The sequence below is a fragment of the Bos mutus genome, chromosome 20 (assembly GCF_027580195.1).
Source record: "Bos mutus isolate GX-2022 chromosome 20, NWIPB_WYAK_1.1, whole genome shotgun sequence".
NCBI classification, from domain to species: Eukaryota; Metazoa; Chordata; class Mammalia; order Artiodactyla; family Bovidae; genus Bos; species Bos mutus.
The window spans coordinates 14,231,360-14,246,566 of record NC_091636.1 but is presented as its reverse complement, the minus strand read 5'-3'; the positions used below and the strand labels follow the sequence as shown (position 1 = coordinate 14,246,566).

General features: G+C 41.2%; 1 protein-coding gene across 2 annotated transcripts in view; it reads left to right on the top strand.

Annotated features, from left to right (window-relative positions):
- Nucleotides 1-15,207, top strand: part of CDC20B (cell division cycle 20B) — a 71,338-nt gene that overhangs the window by 52,397 nt on the left and 3,734 nt on the right. The window contains exons 9-12 of one of the 2 annotated variants that reach the window (XM_070357492.1): nucleotides 1,881-2,106; nucleotides 7,765-7,890; nucleotides 8,997-9,114; nucleotides 10,693-12,455. In XM_070357492.1, the coding sequence (XP_070213593.1) occupies nucleotides 1,881-2,106; nucleotides 7,765-7,890; nucleotides 8,997-9,114; nucleotides 10,693-10,778 (556 nt within the window). In that variant the 3' untranslated portion in view covers nucleotides 10,779-12,455. Of the gene's footprint in view, nucleotides 1-1,880; nucleotides 2,107-7,764; nucleotides 7,891-8,996; nucleotides 9,115-10,692; nucleotides 12,456-15,207 lie in introns of those variants that run through there. The other variant, XM_005887375.2, reaches the window with a different exon arrangement.

The window sequence follows — 15,207 nt, the reverse complement described above, 5'->3', positions numbered from 1 at the left end:
TACAAAAAAAGATCTTCACGACCCAGATAATCACGATGGTTTGATCACTCACCTACAGCCAGACATCCTGGAATGTGAAGTCAAGTGGGCCTTAAGAAGCATCACTATGAACAAAGCTAGTGGAGGTGATGGAATTCCAGTTGAGCTATGTCAAATCCTAAAAGATGATGCTGTGAAAGTGCTGCACTCAATATGTCACCAAATGTGGAAGAGGCAGCAGTGGCCACAGGACTGGAAAAGGTCAGTTTTCATTCCAATCCCAAAGAAAGGCAATGCCAAAGAATGCTCAAACTACTGCACAATTGCACTCACCTCACAAAGCTAGTGAGATGAGTAAATTTGGAGCTAGTAAAGTAATGCTCCAAGTTCTCCAAGCCAGGCTTCAGCAAAACGTGAACCGTGAACTTCCAGATGTTCAAGCTGGTTTTAGAAAAGGCAGAGGAACCAGAGATCAAATTGTCAACATCTGCTGGATCATCGTAAAAGCAAAAGAGTTCCAGAAAAACATCTATTTCTGCTTTATTGACTATGCCAAAGCCTTTGACTGTGTGGATTACAGTAAACTGTGGAAAAAAAAAAAAAAAAAAACTACTTACGCAAAATGCCCTTGTAAAGGAATAAATACTTACCCTGAGGCGTTGTTGCAGCCAAATCAATTCTATACTTGGGTTCCTTTTACAATCTACGCTGTGTAAGTTTAGTTTCATTATCCATGAGGAATATGAGCAAAATATTTTCTTAAAATAATAGCAGCTAAAGCGTCTGCCTGTAATGCGGGAGACCTGGGTTTGATCCCTGGATTGGGAAGATCCTCTGGAGAAGGAAATGGCAACCCACTCCAGTACTCTTGCCTGGAAAATCCCATGGATGGAGGAACTTGGTAGGCTGCAGCCTATGGGTTTGCAAAGAGTTGGACACGAGTAAGCGACTTCACTTTCAAAATGTTTGGAGTACTCTGTGCCAGGAACTGTGCTAACTCTTGTTGTGTATAACTGTGTTTTAATCCCTGCAATAATACTACAAAGTGGTTTATATCCCCCGCACCCTCTTTTTTTGAGGAGTAAACTGAGACAGCAGCCTAAAGTCACGTGGTTAGCATAAGGGGAAGAGTCAGGCTTTGAACCAAGTGGTCTGGCTGCAGAGTCTATATAGTTCATCAGAATGCTATTCAGGGCTGAGCCTAAGTAGTTTTTTAAAAATCTGACACTGGACTTTGAGAAATTTCAAGAAATAATTGTAGGCACTTATTTATTTTCTCCTTGGAGAAAACTAGTGCAGAAATTATTATCAGTATCACTCATTATCTTTGAGTGATAGGACCTTTATCATCATTTGGATCCAAATTTGGATCCAGTGATTTTGAATCATATTGCAGTTTGTTGTGACTTGCAGATAGTTTTATTATCTTTTTATATGATAGTAGAATGAACAAGTAGATTTGCAGATTAATAGAAAAAGGAAATAATACGTTTCTATGTCTAACATATATATGGTATATACACCATTTCATTGAGATAATATGAGGTATTGAATTCCAGAAAAGTAATATTTCCTGTGTCCAATACATAAACTACTATCTGGGAAAATATGATAATCTTCTAAATTTATTTTTTCCATGCCTGTCTGTATCATATTGAAGCCATTGGAGATATCTATCAAAGGATATATTTTTAATATCCAGATTTGAAACTGTCAGACAAATCTACTTGTGAGAAGAATCACCCAGACAGAATACTCCACTCTTATTAAGTCAAGAAATGTCTATGTTTTGAATCTATCCTAAGGGGTTTTTCGGGAGTGTGAACAGTACTTCATGTTATGCTTATACAGCAGTAGGGCTCAAGTTCTCTGTCCTAACCTGCCCCTTTACCTCTTGGCAGTGGATCGAGACTGGGCCGTGTTTATCATCACGACGTTCGGGTAGCCCAACACCATGTTGGAACTCTTCAACACACACAAGCTGTGTGTGGTCTGAAGTGGGCTCCGGGTGGCAGGCTGCTTTCCAGTGGCTGTAGTGATGGACTGCTAACTATATGGCCCTATGATCCAGGTGCAAATGCACAGGGTCCCCCACTAAAAGTCATACATCAATCTACAGCAGTCAAGGTAAGAAATTCAACAGTTTTGAAAGGTATGCTTGAGCTGGTGGTTAAGCATGGGATCATCTGGTATAAAGGGTAGTTAAAATATAGCTTTGCTAAAGTGACAGGCAAACGCTGTCTTGCAGAGAGCTGCTTCCTGCAAGGAGCTGCTTATATTCTTAGATGTCGTATCAGAAATACAGTGAATTGAACTAAGATATTGTCGACTACAAACTGGCACTTGCCATTGGCTATTGCCATCTGCCTCTATAAGAATTAAATCATGTACTGCTGCAGCTGCTAATTTTCAATTCCCCCTGAAGGATTTCTCTGGTGGCTCAGATGGTGAAGAATCTGCCTGCAATGTGGGAGACCCAGGTTTGATCCCTACGTCAGGAAGATCCCCTGAAGAAGGGAATGCCTACCCACTCCAGTATTCTTGCCTGGAGAATCCCATGGACAGAGGAGCCTGGCAGGCTACAGTCCACAGGATCACAGTCGGACATGACTGAAGCGACTTAGTGTACTGTGAAAGGAGTTCAGGGTGAAGAACAGAAATGAAACAGTGTTCTTGGGGAAAGCAGGCAGAACAGGTCTTCAGAGAGTTCAGGAGCTGATTTTTTGAGCCCAATTCTTATATCTCCCACATCTAGAAAAGCACTAAAATCCTTCATGGTCATGACTGCTCCTTGTGACTAGCAGAAACCTTCTGCAGAAAATAGGTGCTTGAGTGTATGTCCTCACCAAGATCACATATATACTGACCTTCCTTCTACCTCTTTGGAGGAGTTTCTCAGAGGTATCTGAGCTGCTGTCTCCTGGGCTATCATCCTCATTTTGCCCCGTGTAAAACTTACAACTCTTCCTGCTGTGCATTTTTTTTAAGTTGACAATAGAGTTTCTGGAAACCTGAACAAGTCAGGCCTTGTGGCATCTACTACCCGGGGAATCATAGAAACAGTCACTAGTGTAAATGTTCTCACAGGCACTGCAGGCTAGCCAATTAATTTAAGAGCAGACTTCAGATGTTGACATCTGTGTGATTCTGCCCGTGATGGAGCTTCTAGTTTTGCCAAAACAGCTTGGTTGTAGTAAAAGCTAATTAGAAATAGGGTACTGAAGAGAATGATTACTAATAAATATAAAAAATACTAATATTCATCCTGTGATAAAACTGAGGTTCCTAGGCTCAAGAGAATTTCTCAGCCTCTTCAAATTAGATGCAAAATTTTGTGTTTACTGAAATAGCTCTCTTATTCAGCCCAGCAAGGGGTGTAATAGAATGGTTATTTGAAAAAGACAATTAAGGCAGATATAGATAAGATATAGAACATATATATTGTAAATATTTAATTTCAATTTATTTTATTCAACAAATATTTTATTTCAACTCAGTTTTAATTTCAAAATTAAATTGTACATTTATTCATAATACAAGGCCAAGGTCTTTAGTTTGAATGAAGTTTGGCTGGTTAGAGTTCTTCACTGTCTTTCTTGTATGAACTACAATCATATTTCATTGTCTGTGGTTTCTAATTATATTTATTCTGATACCTATTATTATGTAACAAATTACCCTGAGTCCTAGTGGCTGGCTTAGCATAATTATTTTATTATCTTTTATGGTTTCTGTGGGTCAGACTTTGGGAAGGGCTCTTCTGAGCAGTTCTGGCTCAGGATCTCTCATGAGGTTGCAGTCAGACAGTGACTGAAGCTGGAAGTGCTAGGAGCTGGGGCAGTGTTGGCTGGCCAGTCATCCTTCCCTCTTCATGTGGTCTCAGAGCTTCTCTACATCATTTGGGTAGTCTTACCACATGGGCTTCCTTACCACGTGGCTGCCTTAAGGGAGGTGGACTTCGTGGTTCAGGGCAAGAGGGCCAGTGCTTCAGAGAGCAAGGTGCAAGTGGCCTCCTTAGGGGAAGCACACTGACTGAAACCGCCCACTCTGCCCAGGCACCATAGTAACCGTTTGCATGAGTTGTTTTAGGACAGGAGGTCCTGGTAAGGAAGGCGGAACTAATAAGCCACCACCAACTGGAAGAGTTCAGGAAAGGTCAAAAGGAGACACCACAGGTCCGACTACCTCCCAGAATCCTTCTCTCTGGCATCCATCTTGGCTGAACAAGGTGTGCACCACCAGGAAGGACTCTTGAGTCAGAATGATTGGCTAAAGACGACCCAGAAACTAATCTCCTCACCATAAAAACAGAGACTATGAGCCACTGGCAGAGCTGTTCTCCTGGGTTCCCTTACCCTACTGCTCTCCACCCAGGTGCCCTTTCCCAATAAAATCTCTTGTTTTGTCAGCACATGTGTCTCCTCGGACAATGCATTTCTGAGTATTAGATAAGAGCCCAGTTTCAGGCCCTGGAAGGGTTCCCCGTTCCAGCAACAGCATCACCTTTTATGACCCAATTCCAGAAGCCATGTAGTGACACTTTTGGTGCATTCAGTTGTTTGCAAGCCAGTCCCAAGCCCTCCCACATTCAAAGGGAGGAGAATGAGATTCTACATATTGATGGAGGATGTTGGCAAAGTTCTAGATGGGCAAGTGGGATGGGAGATTAATTTTTAATGATAAATGAGCTTAAACTGAGGATGAGATTAGTGTACTCATCTGATCCTAGTGTTGTAAAACGTTACTACTATTTGGAAAAATCTATGTCAGCACTTCTGAAGCTTGGAATTTACCTAAAAAATAATATATTGGAAACAAAGACATATGCCAGAATATATTCATTAGAGTATTGTTTATAAAAACGAACAATACAACCCCATCCTCTCCCGCCCCACAACTTTCTCCAAAAAGCTCAACCCAACCCAGTGCAAACCAAATGAAAATAAGATGATCATCAGGGAATTCCTTGGTGGTATGGTGGTTAGGACTCTGCGCTTCTACTGCTGGGGACCCGGGTTTGATCCCTTGTTGGCAAACTAAGATCTCACAAGCTGCACGTGGTGCAGCCAAAAAAATATTGCCATTTGGAACAAAAAACAAGTGAAAAAAAATCAACCTGAGTGTAGCATTAGAACAAACATTAATTAGAGTATAATAACATGATATAATATTGTGGGATAATTAAAAATTATAATTTTGAAAAAATGTTAAACATGGGAAACTGTATAAGTGAAAACATCAGAATTAGCAATAGTAATTTATAACTAAAGAATAGGCAATTTTATTTTCTAAACTGTATTAGTGAGAGGGTTAACAGCCTTGGCAGGAAGGCCAGAGGTCCCCAGGTGGCAGGAGGAAATAAACTGCAAGTGGCAGAAGTTTTTTTTTTTTTTCTTTTCTCTTCTAATCCTGTCTTGTCATGTCAACACCTGGTTCAACCTGAACTTAACTTTTCTCAAGCCTTGAGCTAAACAGTGTGATTTTTCTTATGGAAATGTTAACATAGCTTTTCTTAAGCTATGTTAATGAAACTATGCATTTGCCTTGGAATCTGCCTTTCTTCAAGCCAGGCTTCAGCAATACGTGAACCGTGAACTTCCTGATGTTCAAGCTGGTTTTAGAAAAGGCAGAGGAACCAGAGATCAAATTGCCAACATCTGCTGGATCATGGAAAAAGCAAGAGAGTTCCTGAAAAACATCTATTTCTGCTTTATTGACTATGCCAAAGCCTTTGACTGTGTGGATCACAATAAACTGTGGAAAATTCTTCAAGAGGTGGGAATACCAGACCGCCTGATCTGCCTCTTGAGAAATCTGTATGCAGGTCAGGAAGCAAAAGTTAGAACTGGACATGGAACAACAGACTGGTTCCAAATAGGAAAAGGAGTACGTCAAGGCTGTATATTGTCACCCTGCTTGTTTAACTTCTATGCAGAGTACATCATGAGAAACGCTGGACTGGAAGAAACACAAGCTGGAATCAAGATTGCCAGGAGAAATATAAATAACCTCAGATATACATATGACACCACCCTTATGGCAGAAAGTGAAGAGGAACTAAAAAGCCTCTTGATGAAAGTGAAAGAGGTGAGTGAAAAAGTTGGTTTAAAGCTCAATATTCAGAAAACGAATATCATGGCATCTGGTCCCATCACTTCATGGGAAATAGATGGGGAAACAGTGGAAACAGTGTCAGACTTTACTTTTTTGGGCTTCAAAATCACTGCAGATGGTGACTGCAGCCATAAAATTAAAAGACGCTTACTCCTTGGAAGGAAAGTTATGTCCAACCTAGATAGCATGTTCAAAAGCAGAGACATTACTTTGCCAACAAAGGTTCGTCTAGTCAAGGCTATGGTTTTTCCAGTGGTCATGTATGGATGTGAGAGTTAGACTGTGAAGAAGGCTGAGTGCCGAAGAATTGATGCTTTTGAACTGTGGTGTTGGAGAAGACTCTTGAGAGTCCCTTGGACTGCAAGGAGATCCAACCAGTCCATTCTGAAGGAGATCAGCCCTGAGATTTCTTTGGAGGGAATGATGCTAAAGCTGAAACTGCAGTACTTTGGCCACCTCATGCGAAGAGTTGACTCATTGGAAAAGACTCTGATGCTGTGGGAGGGATTGGGGGCAGGAGGAGAAGGGGACGACAGAGGATGAGATGGCTGGATGGCATCACTGACTCGATGGACGTGAGTCTGAGTGAACTCCGGGAGTTGGTGATGGACAGGGAGGCCTGGCGTACTGCGATTCATGGGGTTGCAAAGAGTTGGACACAACTGAGCGACTGAACTGAACTGAACTGTCTTTCTTCAAATTGGTTTGCCTAAGACTCAAACCTTGAACTGATAATAGATCAACAAACCAGTATGTCTTACTCATGGAAATATTCTCTTAAGCTATGTTAAGGAAGCGTATTTGCTTGGAAATCTGCCTTTCTTCAAGATTCATGTCAGTTGCTTCATGACTGGGGATGACTCACTTTGTGTCAGTGCTATCTCAAATGCATGTTGTGGGAGAGGGGCCTGGTGCAGCTCTCTCAGTTTTGAGGTGTTCCTTTATCTGATTAGCAAGTTGCTAACAGTTGCTAACACCTTGCTAACAAGTTGCTAACACCTTGCTCAAAGCTAGCAAGGGAGCACTGATACTGTCCCCTTCTGATGTTTATGTCAGAAGCTTTCTCTGTCTATTTTATACTTCAGTAAAGCTTTGCTACACAAAAGCTCTGAGTGATCAAGCCTTGTCTCTGGCCCTGGATCGAATCCCTCTCTTCCAAAAGACACGAATCCTGGTGTCGTTCACAGCTCGTAGCAGCAACCTTTTATTAGGATTTGAAACATAAGATTTTTTGTGTTGCGAGCAAGCAGGTATAGCTCTCCGTTCTCTTCTGTTCTCTTCTCTGACCTAGAACCTAAGGACACAGGTAGACAAACCAGAGGAAGACTGCATTTTGTAATCAGATTCTAGAGGTACATGTCAAATATTTTAGCAGCAGATTTTTTGCCCCAGAGGATATGTTGAATGTAGCTTTTCAAACATATTATTGTGTACTTTTTCTGTTTGAAATACTTGCACTTGTTACCTAAATTTGAAGAAGATGACAATAGGTGATTTCTAGTCCATGAGAAGTAATCTCTGGAGAGGGCAGTAGCTCTTGCCTTTGGATCAGAGGTTTTGGAGATCTGCCATGGGGGCACACCTCTGGAACCTCTGGTTATATGTGTGCATCTCATTCATGAGTTCACCTCCAAAGCTGACCTGCCTGTGTGATTATTTGGAACTTTAAAGGCCATTGATTGGTGTCCCTGGCAGACTGAAGTCCTCGCTGTTGGAGGAGGAATGAAGGATGGACGCTTACACATCCTGGACATAAGTACTGGGCAGAGCATCCAAACCCCAAGCACAGACTCACAGGTAAATGTCTTTCCTGGAGTTCACCTTCATTCTGATCTTCTAGAATCTTGTGAAACTAATATACAATAGAGCATAGGACCCAGACACACCTCTCTTTAGCTGCTGAGTCTATAGGAGTTTCAGCTCCTAAGAGTTTCCTTTTGTAAAACCCTTTTCACCTGTGAGTTGCAAGTTAATTTAACTTGTGTATCTTTTTTTTTTTTTTTTTTCCATTTTCTTTCTCAGCTCTGCTTTAACTGTGAAAATTGGGAACAGTCTGGCTGGACAGTGATCATGCTGTTGTTGTTCAGTCGCTAAGTTGTATCCGACTCTGCAACTCCATGGACCACAGCACACCAGACTTCCCTGTCCATCACTAACTCCCTGAGTTTCCTCAAACTCATGTCCTTTGAGTTGATCATGCCATCCAACCATCTCATCCTCTGTCATCCCCTTCTCCTCCTGCCTCAGTCTTTCCCAGCATCAGGGTCTTTTCTAATGAGTCAGTTCTTTGTATCAGGTGGCCAAAGTATTGGAGCTTCAGCTTCAGCATCAGTCCTTCTAATGAATATTCAGGGTTGATTTCCTTTAGGATTGACTGGTTTAATCTCCTTGCAGTCCAAGGGTCTCTTAAAAGTCTTCTCCAGCACCACAATTCGAAAACATCAATTCTTCGATGTTCAGCCTTCTTTATGGTCAACTGTCACATCCACACATGACTACTGGATAAACCATAGGTTTGACTATATGGACCTTTGTCGGCAAAGTGATGTCTCTGCTTTTTAACACACTGTCTTGTTTTGTCATAGCTTTACTTCCAAGGAGAAAGTGTCTTTTCATTTAATGGCTTCAGTCACTGGCTGCAGTAACTTTGGAGCTCAAGAAAATAAAATAATCATAGTCCACTTCAATTCATAGGTTCATCATGCCTAAGTCTCTTTGTACATTTAGTTTTTTGTTGCTTTGGGATAAACTTACCTGGAACTAACGTAATTCCTCTAATAGCCTAACCCTATATGTAGACTGGAAGTAGATGTGGACAGAACATACTGCCTAAACTTAGTTTAAAATGCATACAATGAATCAGAAATTGCCATAATTCTTTATTTTGGGGATCATTATTACAGATTTGTTCCCTAACCTGGCTACCTAAGACAAAGGAGATTGCAACTGGCCAAGGTTCTCCCAAGAATGATGTGACTATGTGGACCTGTCCTGGTCTGGCCAGGTCACGTGGATTTTTTGGTAAGTATATAGGTAGGTAAAATGACATGTACCTATTGCAAGGTGAGCTGTTATTGGCGGAAAAAGCCATGAATGGAAGATTTTCTTCTTCTGGTTCTTTGAAGTATATATTTATTAGGGGGGAAAACCCTACTTACCACATCTCAGGGATAGATGAGTGTTTCTGAATTTGACTAAGATTGTTCATCACTTACAATGGTCATTTTTTTTTTTGCATACGTGTAGGGATAATGAAGTGATAATTGTGGGAAGTTTTCAAACTGTGTTTCTGAATTCTGGAGTTAGCATTGTAACTCATTTTACCCTATTTGGAAGAAGAACCAGCAGTGCTAAAATGTGTGGAAGATAAGAAAATATGCAAAGGGTGAGACATTATTCATGCGGGGAGACCATTCCAGAGCATGAGATTCTGGGGGAGCCTCTGCCCTTTCAAGACAGACTGATGTTGTTTCCTGGTGTGGTTCTGTAAACACTTACTGGCTACTTCTTGAGAGCAAGACCCCATGATGGAGAACAAGACTCGGGCCTTGTTCTCAAGAGTCTTAAACTATCTTTGTGTGCAATCTGAAATATTAAGGGGGGCTGAGGAAAATAGAAGTGTTGGTTATTGAAGGAACAGGGCACTGACATCCAGTCTCTTGTAGACCTCTGATTATATATTCTGTCTTCTTCCTCTTGCCACTCATTTTCTGATCATCCCTGAAATGTATTTATTCAACATTTATTTATTAATATTAAGCATCTATTATGTACCAGGCAATTTTGATGGTGCTGGGCATACACAGGTGAACCAGACAGACAATATCCTTGCCCTCATGGAGCCTATACTTCTGTGGGAGAAGATAGACAAAAGTCAAATATATACGATATTAGGTGGTGATGATGCCATGACTCTCTGGAGATTCTGAGAATGTTATTTGGCAATGACAAAACACCTCAACAGAGAGTCTTCCTGCTTCTGCTGCTCAGCCTGGCTGGAGCTCTGGTTAGCCTCAAAATAACTTTCTGTCCTTCAGCTGTTATACTGTGTGACTTAGTGAATAAAAATACAGACAGCTCTTGACAGAGCCACTTCAGTGCCAGAATGGGTATAGGAGAAGCGTGAGGTGGTCTTTGGCATATAGTGATTACAAGTAACCAGACCTTTTTAGTTTAAGGAAACATATTAAATCAAGCCTTAAAACTTAGGTGGGAGTACTGATAGATAACTTTTGCATGAATTTGCTGATGCTCAGAATAAAGGTATTAGTGCTTTTATTATTTTTTCATTTATCTGGTCATAATAAGTTATACTTTTTAGTTTTAATGATTTGTGAATTTTTTTAATATTAGACAGCAGAGAGTATATTTAACCCTTCCTCCTTCCTGCAAAATGTTTTTGGTTAGAGAAGATGCAGTTAATTTTGAACTTTTAGACACTGATTTTCGTCTCTAACTCAGTAGTTTCTTCTATGTACAATATTTCCCCAAAGTATTTAGGAGGAAGATTGTTTTACAAATGCACATCATATGGTCAGATATATTTGGAAATTCTGAGTTAAATAAGAACAGTTTTTCTTTCTTAATTATGTCTCAAAGCCTTTGATACATTATGTGTGTTGGGAATCTCCAAGAGGAATCATTTGGTGTTTCCAAGCCAGGCTTCAGCAGTATGTGAACCGTGAACTTCCAGATGTTCAAGCTGGTTTTAGAAAAGGCAGAGGAACCAGAGATCAAATTGCCAACATCCACTGGATCATGGAAAAAGCAAGAGAGCTCCAGAAAAACATCTATTTCTGCTTTATTGACTATGCCAAAGCCTTTGACTGTGTGGATCACAATAAACTGTGGAAGATTCTTCAAGAAGTGGGAATACCAGACCACCTGACCTGCCTCTTGAGAAACCTATATGCAGGTCAGGAAGCAACAGTTAGAACTGGACATGGAATAACAGACTGGTTCCAAATAGGAAAAGGAGTACATCAAGGCTGTATATTGTCACTCTGCTTATTTTACTTCTATGCAGAGTACATCATGAGAAACGCTGGGCTGGAGGAAGCACAAGCTGGAATCAAGATTGCCGGGAGAAATATCAATAACCTCAGATATGCAGATGACACCGCCCTTATGGCAGAAAGTGAAGAGGAACTCAAAAGCCTCTTGATGAAAGTAAAAGAGGAGAGTGAAAAAGTTGGCTTAAAGCTCAACATTCAGAAAACTAAGGTCATGGCATCTGGTCCCATCACTTCATGGGAAACAGATGGGGAAAGAGTGGAAACAGTGTCAGACTTTATTTTTTGGGCTCCAAAATCACTGCAGATGGTGATTGCAGCCATGAAATTAAAAGATGCTTACTCCTTGAAAGGAAAGTTATGACCAATGTAGATAGCATATTGGAGAAGGCAATGGCACCCCACTCCAGTACTCTTGCCTGGAAAACCCCATGGACAGAGGAGCCTGGTAGGCTGCAGTCCATGAGGTCGCTAAGAGTCGGACACGACTGAGTGACTTTACTTTCACTTTTCACTTTCATGCATTGGAGAAGGAAATGGCAACCCACTCCAGTGTTTTTGCCTGGGGAATCCCAGGGACAAGGGAGCCTAGTGGGCTGCCGTCTATGGGGTCACACAGAGTCAGACATGACTGAAGTGACTTAGCAGCAGCAGCAGCAGCAGATAGCATATTAAAAAGCAGAGATATTACTTTGCCAACCAAGGTCTGTCTAGTCAAGGCTATGGTTTTTCCAGTGGTCATGTATGGATGTGAGAGTTGGACTGTGAAGAAAGCTGAGCACCGAAGAATTGATGCTTTTGAACTGTGGTGTTGGAGAAGACTGTTGAGAATCCCTTGGACTGCAAGGAGATCCAACCAGTCCATCCTAAAGGAGACCAGTCCTGGGTGTTCATTGGAAAGACTGATGCTGAGGCTGAAACTCCAATACTTTGGCCACCTCATGCAAAGAGTTGACTCATTGGAAAAGACCCTGATGCTGGGAGGGATTGGTGGCAGGAGGAGAAGGGGACGACAGAGGATGAGATGGCTGAATGGCATCACCAACTTGATGCACATGAGTTTGGGTAAACTCTGGGAGTTGGTGATGGACAGGGAGGCCTGGCGTGCTGCAATTCATGGGGTCTCAAAGAGTCAGACAAGACTGAGTGACTAAACTGAACTGAACTGAAGTTCTTTGGGAAATCTTTGTATGGGAACATCTCAAGATCTTGCTTCATGAACACCCTTCAGTGGGCAGTGCCACATGGTGTGGCTGCTGAGGTCTTCAGCTTCTATGTGTTTTTACTGTGAGTCAGTGTTTCCATCATGGGTCAAGATCAGCATTAAAATAAAAATAGAATGGTATAGAATGGAAAAATGGAAAAGTGGGTTTTATTTTATGAAACTTTTGTCATTGTTATCAGTACATTTGCATGTCTATGTATAGGGTCACCACATGAAATGTAGTTTTGACAATGAATTGTGGTCAAAAAGCTGGAAAGAAGCTATTTTCAATTATGGTCATGCTTTTAGTAATTCTCATCCTGTTACCCACAGTCATAATTCTCTGGAGGAAAATTTTAGTTAAAGAGGTCCTCATCCACCTGACTATAGAAGAAAGATGCCTTATAATTTCCCCTCCAACCCTCCCCTCCACCCCCCTCCCCACCTCCACCCCACCAAGGCTGTAATTTCTAAGCTTTGAAACAGTGGTAGCTGACTTTCTGGCTTATAAGTGAGATCTGGCCTTTGACTAAGTTCCATCAGTTCATCACACATGCATCAATGCATGGGCTCATTTATGGCTGTTGCTGCATAAAGAAAACCAACCTTTCCATGCTTTCAGTAACAGTTCTCTTGGAACGTGGGGATGGAAATTTTTGAAATAAGGTGGCATTTCCCTCTATCTAGTAAACTAAGATTGTTGTGAATGTGAAAGAAGTATTTCAATAATGCTTTTGTTTCCATCCAAAGGCCATTTTCCTAACAAGTTCTGGAAGTAGCTGTCCATCTTTTAAGTCAAGATATTGTTCAAAGTCTGTTCTATAAAAGATTTGGGACTTTCCCCCTGTTATTCCTTTTTCCACTTTCTCTCCCTCCTTCCTTTTCATCTTAATGCACATAATAAAGAATGCATGAGTATTTATCACTAACTCCGGGAGTTGGTGATGGACAGGGAGGCCTGGCGTGCTGCGATTCATGGGGTCGCAAAGAGTCGGACACGACTGAGCGACTGATCTGATCTGATCTGATCTGATATTTATTGAATACAATTTTCTTTTTAGATTTAATTTTAAAGCATTGGTATAATGATCTATATTTTCCTAACTAAATTAAGTTGTTTTTCATTTATATGGCTTGTGTGTGTGTGTGTGCGTGCGCACGCGCGCACACGTACTCAGTCCTATCTGACTCTTTGCAGCCCCATGGGCTGCAGCATGCCAGGTTCCTCTGTCTTTTACTATCTCCCAGAGTTTGCTCAGATTCATGTCCATTGAGACAGTGATGACATCTAACCATCTCATCCTCTGCCACCCCTTCTCCTTTTGTCTTCAATCTTTCCCAGCATAATAATGGATACTGGCCTTTAGTAGAAAAAGAATCTCTTCTTTGTGCTGGGTTTGGAGCATGGTAAACAGTTAAAGCTTTGAACTGGATTCCAGTTCTGGCTCTGTCATTAACCGGCTGTGTGACCTTGAACAAAGCGTTTGATATTCTTAAAGTTTTTCTTCAACTCTAAATTAAAAGGATGGCGTTATATCAATGAATTTAAACATTTTTTATGCACCAACATGCCTAGGGCCAATCCCATGTATCCTTGGGGACGTGTCTCTGTGTGTTGTGTGTCTGTGTTTGCATGAAGGGGAGCACTGGGAGTTCTGTGTGTAGGTGGAAAAAGCCCTAAGTATCTAAGCAATGTCTCCTTTAGGAGTGGAAAGTGTAGCTACACTCTTTGCTCTTGAGAATCTTGTGTCAGAGAACAAGATTATTTCTGAAATTCCAGCTCTCAATTGAGTTGTAAGCTGTACTGCTCTATGAGAGGGTGACCACCCATCTCATATGATTTTATTTGTGCCCCCAAATACCTACCTATTCAGAAACATATCCCCCTCCTTCTTTCCTACTTTGTCCTAGTCCCAGCTTTCTTTCATGGAGTCAGCTTTGTCTATTTTGGTGTAAAGATTTGATCATGAATTGTTGGATTAGAATAGGTTTTGCAAAATATTTTCTGAGGAACATTAGTCCTTTAAGATGCTCAAGTCAAAAGGACCAAATAAGTTTCAGAAATGCTGCCTATTATAGCCTCTTCTCCCAAATGTTTATAATGCATATGAAAGTGTTAGTCTCTCAGTTGTGTCCAACTCTTTGCAACCCTATGGACTGTAACTCACCAGCCTCCTCTGTCCATGAAATTCTCCAGGCAAGAATACTGGAGTGGATTCCCATTTCCTCCTTCAGGGGATCGTCCCGACCCAGGGATCAAACCTGAGTCTCCTGCATTACAGACAGATTCTTTACCTACTGAGCCACTAGGGAAGCCCTATAATGCATATAGCAGTTTTGAAATAAGGAATCCTGTTTAATTTCCTTAACTTGGAGTTCTCAAATTAACATGATTATTAAAGACTCTTTTCATTTTTAAATACCTAACAACCTCATATAAAACTATTGTCCCACAGAATGTTCTTTGAGAAATGGTCAGTTGGAAAGAGGGTTATTATCCTCAGAATTTCACACAAAGACTTATGTTTGCTTTGTGGGACAGATTTTTGTGTCCTTTTCCATGAAGCTGCATGAGTTTATTTGATTAGCTTCTTGAAACCAACATCCTAAAGGGATTACTTTTAGGGGAGGATAAGAAGAGGGATGGGGTGTGTGGTAGGAACATGGCCAAGGGAATTCCTGGGAATTGGTGGAGTAGAGAAGATAGAACTAATAATGGTAGAAGGTATGAGGTTGTGGGGAACTAAAAGCTGGTCCCCTCAGAGCTATCCAAGTCAAGTCCCTGGAACATGGGAATGGAACTTTATTTTGTGAAAGGGTCTTTGCAGGTGTAATTAAAGTTGAGGATTTTGAGATGAGATCATTCTGGATTATCCGGATGGGCCCTAAATGTAACAG